Genomic DNA, 26,016 nt, shown 5'->3' with positions numbered 1-26,016 from the left:
GCCGACTAACGGGATCGTGTGGTCAGGCTGTCTGCCGTGCTTCACACATGTCATCGTATCCCGGTTGCGTAGATCGACACTCATTCTGTTGATCACTGGATTTTCTGGTCCAGACTCGATTGTTTACACACCACCGCCATATGGATGGAATATTGCATGGTGAGGCGTAAAACTCAGCTCACTCACTCACAGCGTTGTGAAAAATCTCAAACAGGCCTGTGCTTAAATCGGCATGGTTCGAATCCCATTCATATAAACACAGGTGATAGCTGCAAAAAACTTTCTAAAATATTGGTTCATTTCATACATTATGCACACCCTGTTGGTTTGTTTGCACCATAACAAGACGTCATGGTCTATTTATTGTACTAAATAGGACCAGATGTTATCTCGGTTAAAGACAGAGCGTGTCCGAATTGTAGCAAACGTTTCTCAGATCAATAAGGCAATATCATAGGTTACATAGACTCCAGTGCCCACTAAACAGATGTAGAAATGATTCGTAGCATTACCAAGCTATTAAACCAGGCTAACTCCGTCTGCAAACCCTTTAGGTCGGAGCTTGATTAACAATGATCCATTATCATCTCAGGTGCTTTACCATAATGCTACCAAGACATTTATTTATGCATTCTTTCAACCCCGTTTTCTTGTAGAGTTTTTCCTACAGTAATCTCATCCAAATAGCCACAACTGCTGTTTAAAGAGCAAGCTATCAGATGTCCTATATGTCTGACGCCAAAGCCAATAATGTGGCTTGGGACGTTTTCAGTACAATGACTCCCGACGCAAAACATAACCCCGGATCAATCCTGGATAACATCGGAGAGTCCTAAGTGATCGGGTCTTTTATCAATACATTGATTTCCGATGAAGCTATGTTGCTTCGGACGTCGTTGTGATTTACACTGTTGTTCTCCGTGCGCGCAGTTTGTGCGTCAAGATGGAGTCGACCTGGGACAGTGATACCGATGTTCCGAATGCAGAGGACAGGATGGTAAGTTCTGGGTGTTTTCCGTTGACGTCTCTGTTCCCCAGCTAGCTACAGTGCTGGCTTATAACGTTCCATTGTTGGTATTGCTCGTAAGTGGCGGCAGGTGTAGCGCTCACTTCACGCGACATGTGCGACTATACTTTACTAAGGGCTTAAGGGGGGTAAGGAGGACTAGGCGTTTAGAGAATAATGAGCAGAACTGTCACTGTCTACGTATTTTCTATGCTGAAGAAACGCCGGACTCCAAAGCCAGGGGAGACAGGGCGGATTGTTTAAATATTTTAAACGAGCGCTTAATTTGGAAAATTGTACCCTCTCCACCGTCTAGGTGCAGTATGCCCACCCGGAACAAGTCTGTCGTCGGGTGAGCTTATAAGGCAATGTAGTTACACGGAAATAATTTAGATGTTTTGTTTATTACACGTAACAAAACTGGTTCTTCCTTCAGTATGTCTGACATGTTTGGTCGTATATTCCTCTTTACCCCATGACCATGAGAGCTTATTTTCCTCTATACGTCACGACAGTACTGGTCTTATATTCCTCTATGTCTTCTGACAGTGCAAGTCTTATATCCCCCTGTATCGCCTGATTGTATCTCGTGACCGTGCAGATCTTTCTCATTTTTGAGAGTGATTCCCGGACCTATACCTGTCATGGTGGGGCATAATTCTCTGTGTGGCTTGGGAAGTTATATTAATGTACGTTACATGACAGCCTGAGATTTATATCTCACCCCATCGCCTGACAATTTATATTCCTATATATTACAATACAATGCTTGTCATACATTCCTCTATATCGCCTGACAGTGCTTGTCTCTCTATATCGTGTGACAGTTTATGTTATTGTATTGTACCTGACAATGCATGTCTTCTATTCTTCTATATCCCCTGACAATGTGTGGTTTCTATTCCGCAGCATCTCCCGACAGTGATTATCTTATATCCCTCTATATTTCCTGACAGTGATTGCCGTATATCCTTCTATATCGCGTGACAGTGCTAATCTTATATCCCTCTATATTTCCTGACAGTGATTGCCGTATATCCTTCTATATCGCCTGACAGTGATCATCTTATATCCCTCTGTATCTCCTGACAGTGTTTACCGTATATCCTTCTATATCGCCTGACAGTGCTTATCTTATATCCCTCTATATCTCCTGACAGTGCTTACCGTATATCCTTCTATATCGCGTGACAGTGCTAATCTTATATCCCTCTTTATCGCCAGACAATGCTTATCTTTTATCTCTCTGTATCGCCGGACAGTACATTTCATACATTTATCTATATCTCCTGACAGTGCTTGTGTTACATCCGTGCGCATCGCCTGACAGCGTCTTCATAGTCTCACAGTGCAGCCTAAATGTGTGTATTTCATCATTGTCTAATCACTTACATATAACCTAGGATGTTTCAAAACCCATCATAGTACGGTAAATGTTCTCATTTTGTTTAGTGAAAGAAAAGATATCTCTGATCCTGTCAGTACAGTCATTGTTTTCCACGATAACTCAGCCTTTTTCGTCCCACACGCTCTAGACGCGTAACCCTTAGAAATCTCTAGATAATCTTGCTGACGTGCTAACATCTGATGCTGATACAAGCTTAAGATAGAGGCTTTATTTACATGCAAAGATGATGATCGACAAACGATAGCACACTTAAACCATTATCCAGAAGAACTTGATATGTAAGTACCAACCCGTGTTCGTGAGCTAGTAAACAGATCGTGTATTCGGTAGCTGACATAGGAAGTTAATAAACCCGTGTAGAGATGGCGTGCATGGATTCTCATCGGGGTCTTTCCTTTAACTGTCGGGCATAACCATCTGAGTAACGAGAACACCCGAAGCCTGCCTCAACACTGCCGCACCGCCGGAGAAGTATAACATTGATTCAAGACACAGGCTTGCACTGAAACACGGACTTGTGATTAGCATTAGATTAAACTAGATGTAAAAGCCATCTTTGTCCTACTGAATACTGCATGACGATCAATGCTACGTGTCGTGAGGCTGTTGTGACTTATAAACAGTTGGCATTTGGAGAACGGTATGGAGAAATGGGTTGGATATATTGTCACTCGCTGAATCGATACTTTCTCCCTTGATTGCTAAGAAATGCTGTTGTTATTCAATATTCTGGGAGACGACACTAGGTGTTTGTGTTGGTTTACGTCTGGCAATCATATTGACATCAACACATGCGATACTGGTACCATTACAGGCATTACGTGGCCTATGCAATGTTAACCGTTCCCACAGCAGCACAGCTGTGCATAACACGTATACAGCATTACCATATCACCTTCCCCGCAAAATCACAGCGATTGGCCATGTAATGCCCGTCCTTTTACAACTGATGGTCCCAGATCTTAAAGTTCCTGAATGAACTGAAAACATCATCTGTCCGTAATAACCTTGAAGCCCCTCGGGACGAGACTCTATGGTTTTGGTCTCCAGGAGTATTGTTTTGTCCGCGATATACTACTCCGTAGACAGTAGCTTCTGGATATGGCGTTATAGAGCAGACAATCATGCTTATATAGCGGACGTTGTTCCACGGTTGTGGTTTAACGTGACAACGTTCTATCCCTGAACCAGTGGGACTTAGAAGCACCCATATGCCCACTAACATTAGAACATCCATAACATTCTCCTCAATGAACATCACACAAAGCCGTGTCAATGCCATTAACAATAAACTCTCCTTATTCCGACTTAAGTGGCAGGGAATTCTCCCTGTCCATGTAAAGTAGCAATATACACCACCTTCATCCCTTTTCAAGCATCCTGGTTAAGACCCTATGTTCGATCGTCCCGGATTTAATCTGAGTTGTATTCTGATCACTTAGAGCAAGCTTCCACCGAGGACGCTTCCCACCATATCAACACATGGTTCGCCTGGGAAACCCTTAAGTTGATAGCGCTTAAATTGGAAACCTTCATTCGCTTCTCCATGGTTGCCTTGGAAACGGAATGACGAAGGGAATCTTTGATATATATCGTCCGTTTTGTTGGTAGGGGGGAATTCTCTCTGCGAGTAAGCCCAGACAGCCGGGAACTGCCAGGCCATGTTTCAAAATAACGTATAGAGTTCAAACATCGTGAAAAAAGACTGTAGCTTTTTAGCAGAGCTGCTGTTGATTTGAAAAGCAGGCCAGTGTTTTTGAGTAAGGATTACCAGTGGGTTACACGGGACTATCTTCAATGCAGCAGGAACAAGACCGAGACGTGAGTAGGCTTCCAGTTTTACTGCAGTTTATTCTCTTCTGTAATTTCGGAAGTTAACAAAAGAATTCGTAACCATGGCAGCTGTCCAGTAAAGTGGATTTTATCCGGGTGCTGTAGGCTTGAAGCGTGTGTATACGTTTACAGTCTTGAGTACCGAGGGGCTGTTTGTCTGTCTAATACACTAATATTTGTGAATAAAATGTTGCGTTTTTCCACGCAGCCATGTGATTCAATGCGTGAAGGATGATGTAGGCGTGACTGTTTGGATGGACAGCGGTTAGAACTCACAAACCTCCTCATGCATCTTATTCTTCATTTATCAATAGATAAACCGTTCCTAAACATATATATGTTTGATATAAAGCGTATTGAACTAAGATATCTGCAATGAACCTAAATCCGCCACACCTTATCTTTATAGTCAAACTGCGGGAACAGGAAGTGTTGTCCGGCGATGAGCGTTAGCGTCATGCTTCGCTTGTTTAAAGGCAAACCAATAATTTCTTCCTCTGTGAGTTCCATGAATTCCACCACCTTCTAGCCCCTCGGCATATTTGCACTTGACATACACTTTAGTTAATCCAGAAATATTCCAGCTATCATACAGGGCTGAAGTATCAGGCACTGGTTCAATATGGGTAAATGTAGACGCGCCTTACACACTCCTCCACCCCGTGCATTCATTCAGTAAGCTGGGCGTTCCACCTGGGTGAACTAACTGTTTTTCCTGCTGCTAAGAGCTCGACTATTAATACCTAACAATGTTTTAATTGACTTCACCTTTCTGGTTATTGAAGCTTCCAGCGGTGTGTTTACTAGTAATGATCACCCATGATTAATTACCGTTCCCTGTAGGTACAATACCACCTTGGTATTGAAATGTTGCAACCTTTTATTCTCACAATCTGTCTCATACAGGGTTTTATTTGGGAGCAAAGTTCAAAGGCCTCAAAGCTTCTCATTAGCTACATATTTCACATCATTGTAAGAGGGTTTTGCCTCAACAGCTGTAATTATCAGCCCGACAGGTTCTTTGGCTTTACATCATCTCGCGGTCACTGGGTCACTGTTGGCATCACGGAATCTTTCAGTTACAACGCAAAATAGAGCTAGCATTGGCAGCTTCCTTACAGTTTGATGTGCGATATGGGCGTGTGATGTGCGTTCAACGCTGATTTTAAAAGTCGTATCAAGTCGGAAGTAGCATGGGGTACCGACGGTCCTATCGGCTATTCGTTGTGCAGGGTTGTGTCCCATACGGACACGCAAGCTTCCATTAAACGTGGACATGAATCCAGGTTCTCTGTGATAGGTCTCCCTTGGTATTTCGGTATCTCGCGACCAGCATTGTTTCACGCATCACTCCACAGCACGGGACGTTAGGGTAGTATGGTGGTTCGCTCGTCTCGCCGATAACCCAGGTTGGATTCCCCATATTGGTATAGTGTGTGAAGGTCATTTCTGGTATCTACGCCTCGATATTGCCGGAAAGTTGTTAAAAGCTGCGTAAAACCTCACCCACTCACTCACTCCTTCCGCCGCAAACTGGTGTCCTGTTTGAATGCAGCATATATTAGTGCACACATATTATACATGTATTCATATACTACATTGCACAATGCGTATGGAGATGCCCGCATGGCAGAGGTGTACGCAGCTGGTATATACTGACCAAGGTTAATGAAATAAGCTTGTGTTTGGTTTCGGGGATACAACTTGGTCCTGACAATGGGCACCACTCATGTCCACTTATGCAACAACAAATCTCTCTTAACAAAAAACGTATCAACCTTGTACTGAAATGCAGAAAAGTGACATTTTTATGATGGTGCCAGCAAACTCATTTCCGCCTCTGCGAATTTTTCTTGCGGTCTATGCGTTATGATGACCTCCCGGTAAGATTAGTGGGTAAAGCGTTCGATTGTCTCGCCTGTCATACGTATTCGAGATTTCTGTTTAAAATACACACATTTTCACAGCATGAAGCCTGTGGATATATCAAGAATATACCATGTAACTACCACACTACCAGTGATAAAACCTTCATCAGCCATAACGTTGCGTTAAGGATTATTTCAGTTATGAACTGTTATAGCCTAGTGGTTAAAGCGTTCGCCGGGTTCGATTCCGAACATACAGAACTAATACAATATGTGAAGCTCATTTCTGTTGTGACATTGATGGAATATTACTCAAAGTGGCCTAAAATCATACTCACTTACTATTTCGCTTATACAGCGACCTGAGGTGCGTGGGTGTAGGTGTTGCTGTGGTAGTCGTTACTAAGGATGGTGTTAAAGAGAGAGCGAAATGAGCGTCTTCCAGTAGTTTGACTTGGCTAAACCACTGCACCCAGTAACTTCGACAGGCGCACTCACAATACCAACTGCATGGTCATGTGTTTTGCATAACACAACTGGGTATCGAACCACGACCTTTCGCTGCTCAGGAAGAGGCTTTATTAGCTAGGCATCTGGGGAACTGACAATGTTAACGAAAGCGTAATGCTAAATTTAGTGTCCAATACTATACTTACATTACCTACGTAGGCAAACCCTTTGTTTAGTTTGTATCCTGTATCAGCAAGTGTGTACATTTGATTCCGATTAATTAAACTTTTATCAACACATTGATGAGTAGTAAACAACTGAACTGTTTGAAAGACTGAGAGAAATGCGCCCTCGTATTTTGCAAGTACCCTGTTGTAATATCATTCTCTCTTTAACCTGTTCTACAAACATAGCACTTGAAAACACATTTTTAGAAAAATGAAGACATCCAGATAGACATATATGCTAATTTGTATCAATGGTTCTATGTATCATGCAGGGCTGTAGGGTAAATATCTCGGTTGACACCAATCATTTATTTAGTGACGGCCTCGAGGAGCAAACTCTTTAGTTAGTGGCCGAAATACCCATGATTGTGTTTGAAATGTTGCCAAACGCAAGCCTAATTTGCAATAGCATTCTTACAAAAAATACCCATGCATCTCTTTGATCGGATATTTTGTAAGGAAACTATCAAATAATATCCTTTCTTACTGCACACTGCAATCAAATAAGCTAGTTTTATTGGAAAATAAACAAGTTTGTATTGAAATGTAATTACTATACCTCATAAACGACCCGATTTGGTCCTGATGATCTAGCTCTACGTGATTAATACCAAGACCTTCAGCAAGACGTATAGGGCACAAGATCGATAACCAGTTCAATAATTAGATTTATTGGTTCAAAGGGACACGTTGCCACCATGCATAAGCCGAGACAGCTTTGATTGACTCCAGCTTTAATTATTGGTCAAGGTTTCAGCAGAATATTGCTAAGTGATATTTATATCATCTTTTCATTTGCTAAGAATATACCCCGCTCAAACAGACAAGTCATAGTTATTTACACTTGCTTTATAATCTTCAGTGGTTCCCGAGATGGTAGTGGGGATTTCACACTCCCGCGTAGTGTTTATCTAACACTGCTATAGAACTAATAGTAAGTGAGGATGGGTTGTTGCCACCATTAACAATATTTTGGTAATATCATAGCGGGGCACTCCAAGAGTCAAGCTGACAAAATGCCCCGTTGTGGTTTATCAAGCAGGGAGATTTCGTCCCGAGTGGCCGACACTTTAACCTCCATGTTTCCCCTAGCGCTTTCACAGAGCGCATTACGTGTGCTGGTTAACACATTAAGGTCTTAAAGTGAAATACATGTCATGTATTAGCTAGAGTGTTTGTATGTTGAAGATAGGTTCACAGTGTTTGGTAAACAGAAATATACAAGTATAAGCCGACTGTGGCTGATATATTGACTTGTGGAATGGTAGGGAGTCTTTAACGCTACACCTCTTACCTGCCTCATTAGTTCATGCCCAAGATAAACAAACAAATAATCATGTCAAGTCACAAACACAGACAGGGGATTTTAAGCCTGTCAATTTACAAATGACGAAGTTGGCATTTGACCAAGTCTAGCGGAGCAGGCACCTCGTCGCGGCCGTCTGAGGAGCACTGATGAAATAGGGCACAGAAATCTCTTCAGTAGCCTATGAAATTCGCAACATCTTTTATCTTTCACCCGATCAAACGGATAAGAGGAGTTTGTTGGGGGTAGTACAGGGGGGAAGATGGACAGGAACAGTGAGCGTGTGTCTATTTTGTGATTTCAAAGCAGAACTGAATAGATCCAAGTACAAACGAAATGAAAAACTTTTGAGTGATTCTTTTTTTAGACTTCACGTTGTAGTTTGCTTGGAATCAGGAAATTATACTTTATGCTGACGAGTATGCACTTTATTATTGTGATGAAGTTATACTTGCTGGGTTCTACAGGGGCGGTGGAGTAGCCCGGTGGCTAAACGTTTGCTCGTCACGCCGAAAACACCATATATGTGTGAAGCCCATTTCTGGTATTCTCTGCCGTGACCTTGCTAGGATGTTGACTTAAGACTATACTCACTCACTCACTCAGTCATGAGTTCGTAGCCCTACAACCTGTCCCAACTAAACTGTATTACATACAGTGTTACACATTCTGCAGCCACATAAGCAGTGTTGACTGGTGTCCGTGTAGGTATTGGTGTTTAAACTGCTCATGGGGATATATGCGTGAGCATTGCTAGTACGTTGGGCCTACATCCTCGAAGCTCCATATGCGCTAAGATAGTCTTAAATGCCATACATTAACATCAACTTACGACTGTCTTAGCGGTAAGAGAGCTTCGAAAATCTAGGCACAGGTGTGGATGGTTTACGGGAACTCCCCAATAGCGCGTGTTTCTTTTTGAACTTCAGTTGTGGAGACTCTGGTCTTGTTTCTAACATTGCTGCTTTCATTGCTCAGCTCCTCACAGCGCGGTCCTCATTCCGATTCCTTCGTCTCCTTTTGCATCCATTAATCCACTGTATCTTTACATGATTACCTCTGTAAGGAGAAATGTAAGGAGCCCCGGGTCGCTATTATTTCCTGCATATCCCCTGTGATGCTGTTACAGGATTGTTTGGTATTGTAAGGACTGGGAGTTCAACACTGCTTCAATGAACCACATGCTGTCTCACACCTTGTGCTGTTATCGGAACCATCTGTGTAAAACGTTTGAGGACTCTTAGTACACGTTTTTTCTGATACTGATTTAAGCAAACAATTTACGAATATTTTACCTATTCTTAGAACAAGCAGAATATACGGTAACCAACATGTGTCATTTTGTGGACTTTTGTAACAAGGAATGCCGTTAAAAGGCAAGGGTATATTTGTAAGTCTTTTCATGTCATATTACCACTCAGAGAACTGGAACTCACTGCGTCAGTCAGGCCTGTCAAAGAGCTGCAACTGATTGTACAAATGAAAGGTGCCGGTAAAGAACCATTTGTCTGTGTCTGTAGCTTTAACATAACGATTGTTGGAACACAGGCCATAATAAACAATTTCGGCCCACTGCATATTTAAAGTTTATAGTCACTAATGAGCCACAGATATGCATGCACGCACGCATGCATATCCAGCACGCACACACACACTTTTTACTACAGTGCTTGTTCCTGTTCCCAAATGTTTCATCTGCACATGCCCTGACGCCAAGATATGAGTCCACCCTAGCGAATAGCTCGTTGTTTGTTTTTAAGTGTCCGAGGCTATGGTAATGGCCGACTGTGAACTTTATTCTTCCAGCAACTATCTTTATTCATTTACCAGAGAGATAAAAATGTACCGACAGTGTGATAAAGATATTCCTACGTGGTTGATGAATGACCCAGCAAACCGCGCTGTGCAGCTAACTGTGAAAGAACAGGTTGCGATAATTTGGAAGGTAGTCACGAAGTCTTGCAATGCATCAAGGGTGTGTCTTAGATAAAGTGCGATGTATCAAACGTTGTTAAGCACGATCTCCTCTGTCCGGTATGAGGTGGGCACAACTAGTTGTTTGTATGATGAGAATAAGCCATTATCCTAAGAAACGTCATAAACTTCATTTCGTATTGCAGCGCGAAAAGCGAACGCTGTAGCCGTTAAGCTACACCATATATCATAATAGTCGACAGCACGAAGACAATTGATCAGGGTTTAAAGGATTCTTGTTGACTTGTAACGCGTTCTCATAGTTCCCTTCATGCGAAATTGCCTTTTAATGTGGGTAACTATTTTACGCCCTGGAACATTGCTCATATTATCAACCACATATTTGGTCAGGACTCGAGTGAGTGAGTATTGTCTTATGCCGCTTTTAGCAATAGTCCAGGAATATCTAGGCGGGGAACATCAGCAATGGGCTTCACACATGGTATCCATGAGGGGAATCGAACCGGGTTTCGGCTTAACGAGCGAACGCCTTACCTACGAGGCCACGCCAAGACTCGAGTGTCCACATGCGGCAGTAATATAAGTGGAATAGAACTGACTGATGGGTTATATTACATTCACTTGGTATATTACATACAAAACATACATGCAGTAAAGTACTCTCTCAAACATTGCTCAAATTCCGCAGCAGGTGCGAGAACTGATCGTGCATCTACTTCTCTCCGGTGACCGTGACTATTATCTCTGCTAGACATTGCTGATGGGACAAGCAGTTAAAGCCTATAAACATCCTTAAAAATACTAATACAGTGCTCGTTTTATTCTGTGTTTTTGTCAATCTCCTTCCCAGTAGGACGTCCTTTATAACTGCTTTGATCACTTGATTAATCGCGACTTGATTCATTCCTTCCAAGTTGGGGTCGGTGTACGTTGAAACGATCACGTGGGGTGGATGGGTGTCGGATTACAACATGTTGCTTCGATTGCCTCCAAAGCCCAGCATCTGTTTAGGAAAGAATGTAACAGCAAATTACTCCCACAAACAGCAGTGACGTCACAGTGTCTGATCACTGATGCATATCGACATATGAATGTATATTTATAGAAGTTGACCGCACCAACAGGCTTTAAGCTATTATGTCATTATATCGTAATATCATCATCGTTGATTGCTAGCATTTGTACCAAGACTTCATACATGTATATCATGTCTAGCCTTGATGTACAGACACGTCTGCCATGGATTCGGGCTTGATACGTCTGTATTGTGTTTACCGTTAGTTTTGTTTGCTGTTTCACGTCACAATCATGTCTGGACCAGACAACCCAATGATCAATTGCATGAGCATCAATCTACGAAATTGGATACGATGTCAACCAAGTCAGCGAGCCTGATTATCCAAACCTGTTTGTAACCTCTTACGACATGCATGTGAACCTCTTACGACAAGCATGTGTTACTGAAGAACACAGTTCTAACTCCCATTATCACGGACTTACTGGTGTACTGACACTGTCTATATTCAGCCATGCAGTATGCGTACTGACACTGCACAGTGTACAGTCTTGGTGTACTGGCATTGTCACCATTGTGTTCAGTCTTGGCGTACCGGCTCTGCCTGCACAGTGCATAGCCCACTTGTGCTGACACTGTGCTTAAGGTGTTCAGCTTTGGAGTACTGACACTGGTTGCACTGCGTTCAGTCTTTGCATACTGACACTGTCTGCACAGTATTCAGCTTTGGTGTACTGACACTGCCTGCACAGTGTTCCGTCAATGCACTGTGTTCAGCCTTGGTGTACTGATACTGTCTCTATTGTTTTCAATCTTGGTATACTGACATTGTTTGCACTGTGTTCAGCCTTGCTGTACCGACACTGCCTGCACTATGTTAAGGAGCATTCACCCTGCCCTTTATAATGACAGTTGTGATCGACACTGCCCCAAACATATAGTCAATTGAATGCCACGACTGCAGCTACAGTGCTGGGACCGTGGAACCAAACTACCGTAGTGGCAGCCAGATTCAAATCGGACTGACGCTGTGCCAAACCAATAATATTGTGCCCTTTTTGTCCTTAATTATGTCACTCTCTACTTTCTGGCGAGGAAATAACGGTGATTAATCCTGTGATGATTTTGATCAAATAGAAAAGGAAACACCTGTCATGAACTGATTCACTTTTGTAGCCTCTGATTTCCAGTTATACGGGAACTTGAAACGCAGACATAATGATTAGTTTGTAAATCTAAACCTCATCTTTGTATTGCCTCAAATATGATTGATAATCTAAATGAGGGCTACATGATGGTCATTACCGGCCCTAGCTAAGGATTATTTATCCGCAATGTATCTGCTTCCTGTAAAGCTGTTCTTCATATCTTTGCGCGAACAAGAGTTGTGGGTGAGTCTGGGAGCTTGCCCAACACATGAATTATGAAACAGGCGAGTCGCTACTGCGATAACTGTACGGAATTTTCCAATGATACATAATTGAGAACGGAGAATGATGAGAATAAGCAAGTGTATGTGGGCCTAACGTGACGCAAATCTATGGCTAGGCCTTTCATGTTCTTACTGAAGGCAATTATCTGGTGTACAGACTCAGGTATATAAACCGCCCATGTTTTAAGGCGTGCTGTGCCTTGTGTCAAACCATATGATTTTAACATACTTATACGATTAGTGTAACTGTTGCAGCCAGGGCTGAGACAAAAGTTCAACTTCAAGAAATGTCTGATGCACTCCGATAACAGGGACTTTTCTAATAAATATATGTTTCTTTGTAATGATAACTCTGTTCCTCTTCATACTTCAGCGATACCTTCCTCCACTTTGATGTTTGTTTCCTACTTGTACAATGTGAGTGAATTTATCAACGTCGTTTACTACTGCATTGAACTAGTAGTATAGTTTGTCTTCGCCGCGAGGATTGAACTAATTTGTAAGCTAACAACAAGGGCTCTGTGGGGTCGTGTAATGAATAGATCGCCAAGTGTCAGGGTTGAGTTAAGGCCATAGAGAGTATGTCAGTTCGGGTGAAGTCAAAGAGCATGGGTGATAATCGGAGACAAAAGGTCCTGGTGTAGTTGGCGTACGTTTTTCGACAGATAGTTGGAAACTTCAAGTGTCGTGTTCACGTTTAATGCACCGACACAGCCTGCGTCGTGTTCACCCTTGTGTACCGACCCTCTTTGGGTCGTATTCAACCTTTGTATATCGATCCTCCCTGTGTCGTATTCAACCTTGGTGTACCGACACTCCCTGTTTCGTATTCAACCTTGGTGTACCGACACTCCCTGTTTCGTATTTAACCTTGGTGTACCGACACTCCCCTTGTCGTGTATAGCCTTAATGTACTGATACTAACTATGGCGTGTCAACCTCGGTGTACCGACGCTCCTTGTGTCGTGTTTAACCTTTGTGTACCGACGCTCTTTGGGTCGTATTCAACCTTTGTATATCGACCCTCCCTGTGTCGTATTCAACCTTGGTGTACCGACTCTCCCTGTATCGTGTTTAACCTTGGTGTACCGACACTCCCTGTTTCGTATTCAACCTTGGTGTACCGATACTCCCCGTGTCGTGTTTAGCCTTAATGTATTGATACTAACTATGGCATGTCAACCTCGGTGTACCGACTCTGCTTGTGTCGTGTTCAACCTTGGTGTACCGACTCTCTCTGTGTCGTATTCAATCTTGCTGTACCGACGCTCCTTGTGTTGTATTCAACCTTGGTGTACCGACACTCCCTGTTTCGTATTCAACCTTGGTGTATTGATACTAACTATGACGTGTCACCCTCGTTGTACCGACGTTCCCTGTGTCATGTTTAACCTTTGTGTACCGATACTCCGTGTCGTGTTTAGCCTTAATGTATTGATACTTACCATGGCGTGTCAACCTCGGTGTACCGACGCTCCCTGTATCTTGGCACAGCAATGTGTAATTTGTCAGTATGCTGTCTGCATTTGTTTGAATAGAAAGTGTGTAACAATGTAGAATGTAGAAATTAAGAAAATTAAAATAGCCTTTCTTCTGATTTTCTTGGGGGCAAAGTATGGGGCAAACGTTCGTACATATGACACTTGCTTATTCAGTCAGTAGAATGTCGGATTACACAGTTTCATGCCTGAATCTAAGTCTATAGGAGCACGTGTGCACACTCGCTGGTTAGTTAACTGACGATCTGCAACCTCATCATTTGTATCAGTACCAATAATTAACAAGAAATTAATATAAACTTCACAGGTTTTAGTCTGGCCTAAATTGGCCCTGACCGCACAGGCTGCGTTGTGTCATCTGTACATCAACACTGTCAAACACGTCCCAGGGTATCAGTGAAAATTGTTTCTCACACAACGTGTTATTAAAATCAATAGCTGCTGTAATGAGAGGGGACAAACGATAAAGCAGCAGTGGATTCTAAACTCTGGGCAATTGTGATGGGAAGTGACGTCAAGGACTGATTGTGACGTCATGGAATAATACCAGTGGGTCATGGCATTGCGGTGAAAAAAATGGACATTTTATTTGCTGGCGATGTTAGAGGCTGCTTGTCAAACTGATAATTCAGGCCGAGTGGCGTACTCGAACCGTTGGCTTCGTTTGACGGAGACTGGCCTATCGGGAGCTTGGGTGACATCAGGTACAGAAATAGCTCCGTTGACCTGGTAACCTGTTTAAGACATTACCTGGCTTCGCACACAACGCCAGTAAAGAAATGTACAGGGGTACGAAGCCTATCTCACTTATCGCAGCTTTGCAAACATCTCTTTATAGAATTTTTATGAGCAAGTGGAAGTTGTTAAATAAAATTGCTGGCATCTGTGGGCTTGTTTTTATAGCCTATATTAACGTCTACAATGACGGTCATACGCTTTCAATGATTTGTTGAACGTCGCCGTGAAATATTGAATTCACCGAGGTGGTGTTTCTCTGCGTTCTGATATCGATTCATTTGCTTCGCAACTAAACGTTGATGGCATAAGTCATATCTGATAAAATAACTTCTAACACACGTAGTTTCAGTCCTCCTCTAATACACGTACAAGGACCCCATTCATCCGAAACACCTTTGTTTGGAGCGTGTATATAAAACGTAAAGGAGCTTTTCTGTTCTCCTTGCGATTCATTTATGCAAACTTGGTTGACTGCATAATTGTTCTGGGAACCTTTCTGTCTGGATTAAGGGGGTTTCGGTGAGATGATTTAATATGCAAAATCAATGCAAAAGAAAATCACAATGTCAACTATCCTCAGAAACAATTCCATTTCATGCACAGGCCAAAAGTGAAAATTATATGAATGGATGAATGAATATGAGTGATAGCACCAGGTGTTGTCCTCCCGTTAGCGCCCGCCTTTCGCCAAATAAGGCAACGATTGCCTGACGCCACACAGCAGTGCTCCTGCCATGTGTGGCCTGTAAACAATCCAGACAATCAAGTGATTGATAGACGGAATATCCAGTCAGACTATTTTGATGTATCGACATTCCAGTGCCTTTATGAAATATGTTTGTTATGCAACACATTTAGGCTCAGTCTAACAAATACCACCCAAGTGTATCCCGTAAACACATTGTCCTCACCAACCTATGCTAACGGGAGAGGTGTTCAGACTCGCTACTGTGTGTCACCTTGTGATGCTCGTAATAGCAATCACTGGATTGAGATCAAGGGATTCTGGGATATTTAGTGTGGCATTAAACAAGAAACACACTACTACCACTTTATGGCATAATGTGCCAATATCCCATACAAAGTAACTCCATTCTTGATCATGAAATTTCTCTGTATTTTGTAGATGAAGGGTGATTATGGAAATGGTTTCTCGCTGTTACATAATATCGCCAGTCGTTGGAAGTATGTAAGCGTACCAAAGGAAGCAAAGCCTTCTTGGCGACGTGATCGCCAGTTGAACGCTGCATGAGCGAGAGCCTTTCGGTGCCACCTTTGGAACATGACTGCCAGAAAGACGTTAAAATGACACCCGCCCGCGATACTCGGTCCGTGTTGATGCCTGAATTCATGAGATGTCTTGGTCGATATTCGCTTAAGAAATAATAGTCTCTTGTCGTTCGTTGATGACGATGGCTGTATTCGTAAAAGACAAATGTTATTTGCTGAGTTTGATACTGGCTTCATGCATGAGACGCTGTATTGGCGCCACACATGAGATACGCTATTGACTCCACACATGAGATACGGTATTGGCTCCATGCTTGAAACGCGGCATTGGTTCCACGCATCAGACGCGGTATGGCTCCACACATGGGCCACGAAAATCGAGATTAGGGTGTATGTAAGGCTTGCTGTCTGCGTCAGACGGTTGCGATTATAGTCGGAAATAAAGATAAATCAACCTGCTGTTCCACCAAACTATATCTCTTTGAACAACGTAAGCACCGCCGGCAGTTCGACGTGTCATGTTTTGATGAATGCTGTTCTAGATGGCATTTGGCCTCTGATCGGAATTTTACCGTATTTTGGTTGTAAATTAGTATCTGGGTGAAGCCATAAGACAGTGCCAAGACACCCTGGTCTTCATGAAGGATACAGACACATGTGCTACTGGCAGTAGTTGTTGGTGGAGGGGATAGTTAAGGAATCTGTGTCTCGGCGTCTCCTAGGTGGAACGAGGTAGATGAAAGCATTGAATACAATCATCAGATATTACTATGCCAGTTATGTTCAAATATTTACAATTTTAATTCAATCTGAAGAACACAATTCAGTATTTACCCTTGCAGTTCAGTTGAATAATTCTGATCTCAAAACATATAGGGACATCCATTAGGTCTTCTGAATCGGTTTCTATGAAATATAGCGGGTATTTAAATCTCTGATGGGAACCATTGATAGGCGTTTAGCATCACAGGGGAACCAGAGTCTCCAAGACCCATCCTGTGGTATTTACACAACTCATCTACAACTGTCTGTGTCCATATGTTTGGTGCACAACCAACACGGCCGCGATGCAGACTGAAAACCTGTCCAAACACAGAGGTGCTGATTCCACAAATTTGATTCCAAGATCCTTTCAGTTAGCAATTCTGTCGTTTCATAAAATCCAAGTTGCGCCGACACCAGTTCCCCCAAACAGGGCCTTATGGAGCCTCTAAGTGGCCCATTTCGACTCTTGTTATCGAGGTTTATTGGGCGGGATTCTCTATCTAAGTAACGAATACGCTACGATAAATTCCTCAAGATGATTTAATTTACCAGGCCTGTGGATTATTGGCACCAATTGTAAACCTGTGCTCTTGTGAAACGAAAGCAAATCTCGTGATCGATGGAAGCGGAGCGAGATCCTTCCGCAAATTTCCGGTGTGTTGGTAATTGAAGGTTTCGTACACGATTGTGCATAAAAAAACTAGAGTGGTCTGAGCAACGAAATACGACGCGATATTTAAATTAAACCCTTGTCGTCAGGGGCACGCATCGTTATGTGATTAAACTGAACAGTTTTCGGCAGTAATGGACATTGCACATCTTTGCTACTTGTAATTCCGCACGTCTACACTTAGGAGAGAGAAGTAGATAACAAACTGCTTTCGCGGTGAACGCTTATTTTCCCCTTCATACAAACCAGACTTAAAGGACACCCCTGACTTAGTCATTCTGTGAACCGCTACTTCCCTTGTACTTACACATGATTTGATGAATGACCATTACGTCCAGAGACTGTCCAAGCAGCTCCCGGTATTTCCACACAATTGGAAAATATGCTACTTTCCAGAACCATTACTCCCTGTAATGATCATTACGTAGCGGCATAACCCTCTTAATTCGATTTTATTTTCTAAGTAACGCATAGTTTTCGGGCAAATCAATGTCCCGTAAACGAACAAATAGCATATGCCTGTTAAAGCTATTATGTATCCGCCTTGGTTCAAGGCAGATAGATTAATGATATAAGTAGTATAGGGGGCCCTCTACTACTGTTATATATCGCCAGGAGTTAGCACAACTGATGTGTTCTTCTGGCTTTCTGCCAAAATAGATGAATATTGTAACTGACGTTTTGTGATACAGACGATGGCATTTATGTGATGCATAACCTAATTCATTATATTCTTCAGAGTGAAATAATGTAAATATTGATGAAAATAAAAATGATATTTTCACTGAGTAGAATAACATGTTATTTCACTGAATAGGATATCACTTTTGCAGACTTACACGATGTCTCGATCATTTACAAACAATGATGAAAATATAACAAATAGAATATTTTGTTAATGTTGTCAAACAACATGTATATTTCATCTCGTGGTCTGGCAAAGCTGGTATGTTCAGTAACACAATATCCTTTATTTATTACCTACGAGGGCGAACATATCGGGATTTATATTATTTTTTCCATGCCCCATATCAGTTTGTCATGGTGACTTGACGTCATGAACAATGCATGACGTCGCGCTTCTTCTGTGACTTTGCGTTCTACATGCGGTGACGGCGGATAGTCAGCCCATGTGTGAAAGTACATTAGGGTTTATTTTCCTCAGATTGACGACTTCGGTAAGGAACTGAAAATTATATGTGTGTCCATAACATACTATGTTTACGACACTCGTGCCTAAATATCGGTATATCCCTCGCTCTTACTCGGGAAATACCAACATTTAGGTACTCGTGTGGTAAACATAGTGAGTGAGTTCATATTTAACGTCGGCACATCGGCAATATCTCAGCCATATCTTGACGATCGTAAACATGGCATAACATGGGCATTCATATAGTAGAATCCTTTTCCTATCGTTTAAAACTGTCGCGCATATTCCATTTTCCGAGCATACCACTAGCCAGTGCCAAAGCATAGGAGAAAAGTAATATGTATTCATATAGAAGACACACTACCAATGGAATGGAATAAATTGTTACATTTTTCCTTCATTTCTTTTTACCACCTGTTTCCTCCTTTGCTTCATCATTGGCATGTATAAATTTGGTAAATCCAGTATTTCCTACGTTTACTGAATGGTGTGTTTACTTTTTCCCCTTCATTGTTTCAAATATGTCACATTTCTGTCATTCGAGACCAAATGTGCTCCTCGCAGCGGCCATACTGCCTGAAGTAAGCAGCTCAAGAAAATGGATATGCATTCTTACGTTCAACCTGGCGTAACAAAATTATTATTCCTTCTTGCAAATATTTAGTGACTGTACTTTTGCTCCGAGCCTCACCTTGCCCAGATTTATTCAACACAACGAGACATTGCTAAATCATTCTTTAGGTCACACCTACAGACGCGTGCCAGTTATATTCGGACACTTGGCGTAATTTCCATAGACTGTACATGTTATTTCAGTGTAGCATAAATAATTTTCATAGAATGACTTTAGGAAGGATCTTTGTAAGATTTGACAGGCAAATGTGGAATCATCTTTGCTCTGCACACATAATTTCAACTCAGTTTTCCGACCACTATATAACTAATGACATTACATTTATCACTTAAGTATGAGTCTACAATGCACAGTCCTGTGCGCTGCCATGTTAAAGGACTTCTCGGGACCGTGCACATGTCGATCAACTTGTTGGCACACGATAAATAAGCAACGGAAAATTATACAGAAACTATGTGATTGTAGGTTAGTTGATTCCCGCAAATGTGCACAATTTGACTTGGATCTTACGTAAATTAAATTCATGAAAAGTATTTATGCTACAGAAAATTAACCCGTAAGTCTATGGGAATTATGTTAGAGTCCGAATATAACTGGCACGGGTCTGTAATTATTTCTTAATAAAACAAAATCTGACTGTCGTACGTATCATACGTACGATCATACGTACGATCATACGTAGGGCCTCGCGCGGATCACTCGACGTGAGATGACCCTACCAAGACGAAGCGGACACATGTGATTCATACTTTTTGAAGTTGTACATGTGTCTCAACTTTGGAAAATGTACAATAAATATTAGCTATGAATATGCTTATTGACGGCGTTATAACGGGGTGCAGTAGTAGTCATGTGGACGTAGCTTGTGGTCGTGATACCAAATGTGGCAGACAGGCTGCCAGTCCGAGGGGAACTCGGACGGAGTGGTCAATACAGTAACTGTTCTTGGTCAGTGTTAAGCCTCAGACAATTAGACTAAAGGTCAACCTTACAGGGGCTGCACAACTTGTCGGCAGGTTGACCTAGAACTGTACGGCAGTAATGCTTCACTATTTTCATTGATATAAATTGTGGACGAGTTATTGCTAACACATATTTTATTTTCGCTTATGAAAATAACGTCGGGTATGCGTTAATAGAATGTCTGTGGGTGGTGTGTAATGAAACACTGATATCAACAGATCTGACTTTTCGAGATGCCCCACGGGTTACATGTGAGATACAGGGATTGTTATCGTTGCTTTGGTGTTGGTGCTGTCAGTCATAGGTTGATTTTGACTTATTTGACAGGCCGTCGTCATACATACATACATACATACATACATACATACATACATACATACATACATACATGCATGCATGCATGCATACATACATACATACATACATACATACATACATACAAATCTCCAATGCGTTTCTTTTTTGGGATAGTTTTTATGTTGTGTGGTCAGATATAGGGAGCCTTTAAAATGAATGCTGTAAATGGATATCTGCATGTAGCCTTGGTGCATAATTTGTATGAAGGGAGCAGACTCCAAATGAAGTGAGATGAAGTGCCGGTGAAGATGTAAATGTTGAGTTACTGTAGATCGCCTTCCAGGCCGCTCATCCTTTAATACAGCCATTTGAATACTCCTCACAGTAGAAAATAAAACTGCTATGAAACAGATTCACAAAACTCCCAGCATTGCCCTGCCGTCATTGATGCACAATAAACGTTGATTTAGCGCCGCCTGGCAACCTGTTAGTAGAAGGGTTTGTTGACAGATGTACAGTAGAACTGATTCTTGAAGACCGTCAATGAGGATCAGCTGCCGGACTGTGGAAGCCTCTCAGTCCTTGTTTCCCTGTACGAGCTGATAGGTTTCAGACACTACCGTGGTGTGAATTATGGCGTTTGGGGGAGAAGGTGAACCCCTGTTGTTGCTATCACTGTCGGGCTTCTAGCTGATGGTCAGATAACTCCGCCACATGTGTCCACAGACGATTTCAACGCTGAGCCACAGTATTTCGTCCAAAGCAAATTTATGCGAAATCCGAAAAACGGTATTCGGCCTTACCACTGATGAATTCTTGATTCAGGTTAGGCCTAATATGATGAGAATATATATATGTGCATACCTCAAATGCCATTTCAGACGAAAGCCTTGTCAACATCTATCTGTCTATCGATATCCGCCCTATTCATCGATGGCTACCGACAACCCATTACAACTGTACATGTTTGATATGAGAACAACAGCTTGTAAGGAAAGACGGAGATCTCTTTCAGAACTCAAACAAGGCCCTGTTAAGATCCGGGCTAGAATTGGTCTTCAGTGACTCATGTTTGTCGTAAAGGGTGAATAATGGGATCGGATGGTCAGATTATCTGACTTGGTTGATGCATGTCACTGAATCGTATTTGCGCAGATAGATGATCATGATGTCAATCACTGGATTGTTTGCTCCATACTGAAATATTTTCAGACCACAGTGATTGCTGAGTGCGGCGCTGAACAATCAGAAGTGAGTTAATTCAACCATCGTCAAAACCATCTTAGACTTTCTACGTCTGAACAAGTGAGTGAGTGAGTGAGTGAGACACATCGGCAATATTTCAGCCATATCATGACGAGAACAACCTAGTTTATATCAGATACACTTAGAAAACCCGTCATCGAAGGACAGTAAAAGTACTAGAGCATCACAGCTATATGAATTAAAAACTAGTACACTGTCATTACACATATCAGAGGGATACACAAAGTACGCAGTTTAGACCAGTTTAGTTACCAGTTATCAGACTTCCATTGTTGTGGAAATCGCGGTGGCCGAGCGGGCTAGGCGGCTGTCTTTGTGTGCTGCTGACTCTGAGGGTGTGGGTTCGAATCCCGGATGAGACTCAGTCAAAAACAAAAGTACTAGAATCTGTACTTTACTAAGTAAGTGTAATCCCAGATATGGTATATGCTAGGTTAGTCCGCTATCGTGAAATTAAATAACTATAGACAGTGCAAAATAATAACAGGCTATAAATCACCAACAACGGCTGACAAAGGCCATTTTCAGCCATATTTCTGGATCCGATTGTATGTCACTACCAGTAAATTATCACATCACAGTCAACATAATTACTGATCAGGGGGTTGTTCTCTGAGGTTCATGCAATTTGTTAACAGCAATTACCCCGTGAATAACTATTTTACTAGCCATGGAAGATTGACGGAAAATGGTTATGGTCAGTCTCGTGGAAGAATACAGAGGTCCGAAGATGTGAAACTCTCATTGGGGAGTTATTTCAAGCCATCTTGGACAACTTCAAAATCATTGCAAAACGTTTTTAACTTATTATTAAAACATTGCTATTTCAGTGGGCTCTTTTTGTTTCCGTTTCTTTAAACTGTGACCCTATAAAGAAGGTCATGTTACTTTTTCAATAAAGTATTGCGAGGTTTATCCAAAGCAGTACAAATATGCAACAGGTTGGTATGAAATTCACCAGGTTGCTATGAATTATGAACAGTGGGTACAAGGCACTGTTTGTCTGGCTCCTGCCACTTCCTGTACGGTTTTATCAAAACGCCTAAAACGAACTACGGATAAACAGAATAGTTGTGCCTGTGAGTTATAACCGTGGCTTCCTGTATATTTGTGAAGGGTTATTTCATCCGTTCGTTTAGAACACTTGTCTTTAGTAACCATATTTAGCTAAGTAGTCTTGAACTTTGATATTTTTAAAGTTCGTCAGTATATGTTACCGTTTTCGTCTCATAAGACAATTGGAATCTGCCTACACATGAACGTGCATCCACGAGAACATCATTTCATAGCTTCTCTCTGGTCGTGGTAGAATGAATACAACGCCAAGTTCAACGTTAAAACATGGTGTGTCTTACCTACAATCGGCCTGCCTTTGTTTCAGTTTAGATTCAATTTCTAAATGATAGTCTAGGTAGTAATGTAGAATATGCTTTAAAACAACTGACGGTATTAATTTCAGGAAGAGTGACCATATGTATTAGTCATGAGTTGGCACAGATTGGTGGGATGATCCTACGTAGGAATACAGTGACGACGAATAGGATAAATGGATAATATGGATGACAGTGATTACGATGATCGTGTTCACAGACAATGACTGGAAGAGTTCAAGGCAAGGGTGGCGATAACGACTAAAAGAACAACGTTCATGATCGTGTGGGCAGCGACGTTGATTTTGAAAGCATGCTGACATTGGCACTAACCACAGTAACAGCCGTAACGTTTACGTCAAAGAGGATGATACGATGCCGATGTCTGATGATACTTATGCTATGTTCACACTATCAAGATTCACGCCATGATTGAAATCGTGGTCTTAATCGTGGACTAATCGTGGTGATCCTGTCAGATCTTATCACATCTTTAGGTCAGTCAGGCGTGGAAATCATGTTGATCGTATAAACATTTTGGACGGTTAAAGCATTTTCTGCGATCAACATGATTAAATGTCAATCGTAATAGTCGCATCAGATCGTACTGAATCTTAACAAATCGCATCACATCGCATCTAAAGTGCCTCCAGATCGTGGTGATCGGAATCAGCCGTGGAGAAGACAAACACTATAGTGGGTGTGGTCACTCTGTAGAAGTTCAAGAAACAATTAAGTCCATGGTCAGTCGGACTCTATACATATCCGTCGGGGTCCAATCGTAGCTCAAACCGTGATCACCTCAAATCGTGATCGTGAAAGACATCCCAAACACAATCGTATCCTATCGCAACATAAAAATGAATGTACCTGGACGTACCACATCGTCCCAGATCAGGAACCCCAATCGCGATGATCGTGTCAGATCAGATAGGGACAATCCCATCACAACGTACAGTGTTCCCAGAAATTATTGAGAAAATCTTTGTTTTTTTCTAATGATGCTAAGATTGGAAAAAGGGCTTTCACTATGCACTAAGCGTACTAAATAAGGGAGACAACTCTTGAAGGCTTAGAAGGCAGCTCATTACGTCAAGAGTTATCTCCCTTGTTTGAGCAGACGGCTTCCTGTGTTGACATGGCAGAATTTACAGCAAGAGAGAAAAGAAAGCTCATTCTAGGTGATTTTGAAAGGGGTGAGGCTGATGCTAAAGTGTTAGCTTGTAGACATGGTATTCCTCTGTCTACAGTACACAGAACTTTGAAGAATATTCAAACAGGAACCGGGAAAGAACACAAAGCAGGGGCAGGTCGGCCTAGGAAATTCAGTGTTGTGGATCGCCGAAGACTTGGGCAGATTGTGAGTAGGGGTAAATTGAAAAGTGTTGAGAACATCAGAAATGAAATGATTAGCAGAGGAAGTCCTCAGGTATGCAATGAAACAGTTAGGCAGGAATTACAGAGACTTAATTGGGTGAAAAAACGTGGAATTCCCTCGCCGTTGATGAAAGATGCACAAAAGGAAAAACGTTTAAACTGGTGTCGGGCTCATGAAAATCAAGATTGGGATAATGTTTTCTTTTCGGATGAAAGTTCTGTTTGGCTTTTCCCTAATTGTGTGAAAATGTGGACCAAAGATACTGTCAAACCTATCTACCAGCGACCAAAACATAGCCCGAAGTTTCACATGTGGGGTGGCATATCGGCTCGCGGAGTGACGCCATTGTGTGTTTTCACGGGAAACTTGACAAAAGAAAGGTACGTTGACATTCTAAATGGTCACCTTCTTCCGACAGCACAAACATTGTATGAAGATGATTGGACTTTCCAGCATGATAATGACCCAAAACACACTGCTACACAAAACAGTGGTTGTCGGGCGAAAATGTTCAAGTTTTAGACTGGCCCAGTTACAGCCCAGACCTAAACCCAATTGAGAATGTGTGGGGAGTCATGAAGGACAGAATAAACCAAAAGGGACTGAGAAATATTGAAGATATGAAGGCCGAGGTGGTCCAATATTGGGATACCCTGTCACACGATTACCTACAAACTTTGATGGGTAGTGTGCCTAGGCGTATTCAGGCATGCATTGCTGAGCGTGGAGGTCTAACAAAGTACTAAAACAAGACTGAGACTGTAAAAGGATGATGTTTTAACATGTTTATGTAAGTAAAACGCCAGAAGTTAATAAACGTAATGAGTTACATGACGCAACATGATTCTCAATAATTTCTGGGAATACTAAACTCATGGGCAAAAGAAACTTATCACCCGACATTATTTGTGTTAAAAACGACAAAAACAAAAAAATGTCAGAAAGAATGTTTATATAAGAAAGATAAGCCATTTACACAGCAAAAACTGTATTTGTTGATGCCCTGTCAATGTTCATGCATGCAGGAAGTGAGGTAGATGACACATGGGGTGGACGTGAAAGTTTACACAGAGGATTGCATTCACAGAGTGTGTGGAAAACTGAATCTTGGAAGTGTCTGAGCACTCAGTACCTAGTGTGTCCACCCCTTGAATCAATGCACGCTAGTACACGTCTCCGCATTGATGTCGTCAAACGCCTGATGACGTCAGGAGGAATCCTCTGCCACAGTTCCAAGAGAACTTGCTCCAATTGTTGGCGATTTGCTGGTGGTTGCTGTCGTTGTCTTAGCTGTCTGTCGAGATGATCCCAGAGGTGTTCAATGGGATTCATGTCTGGGGAACGTGCTGGCCAGGGCAAAACGTTGATGTTGGCGTTGTTGAGGTAATCTTCAACGATTCTGGCAGTATGCGGACGTGCATTGTCCTGTTGCAAAAGAACACCTCTTGGCTGTTGACGCACAAAGGGCAAAACAACTGGCCTCAAGACTTCGTCCCTATACCTTTGGGCTGTCAGATTTCCATGCAGGATGACAAGCTGTGTCCTCTGATCAGCACAAATCCCACCCCACACC

The 26,016-nt window shown here is 42.1% G+C and overlaps 1 protein-coding gene across 3 annotated transcripts in view; it reads left to right on the top strand.

The window, feature by feature from the left end:
- Positions 1–786: 786 nt before the first annotated feature.
- The window catches only part of LOC137296933 (CD151 antigen-like), a 68,024-nt gene continuing 42,794 nt past the window's right edge, over positions 787–26,016 (top strand). The window contains exon 1 of one of the 3 annotated variants that reach the window (XM_067828842.1): positions 787–997. In XM_067828842.1, the coding sequence (XP_067684943.1) occupies positions 944–997 (54 nt within the window). In that variant the 5' untranslated portion in view covers positions 787–943. Of the gene's footprint in view, positions 998–3,977; positions 4,236–26,016 lie in introns of those variants that run through there. The other 2 variants (XM_067828844.1, XM_067828843.1) reach the window with 2 other exon arrangements.

The sequence above is a fragment of the Haliotis asinina genome, chromosome 9 (assembly GCF_037392515.1).
Source record: "Haliotis asinina isolate JCU_RB_2024 chromosome 9, JCU_Hal_asi_v2, whole genome shotgun sequence".
NCBI classification, from domain to species: Eukaryota; Metazoa; Mollusca; class Gastropoda; order Lepetellida; family Haliotidae; genus Haliotis; species Haliotis asinina.
The sequence above is the reverse complement of the archived record's forward strand: the minus strand, read 5'-3'. Positions and strand labels throughout refer to the sequence as shown.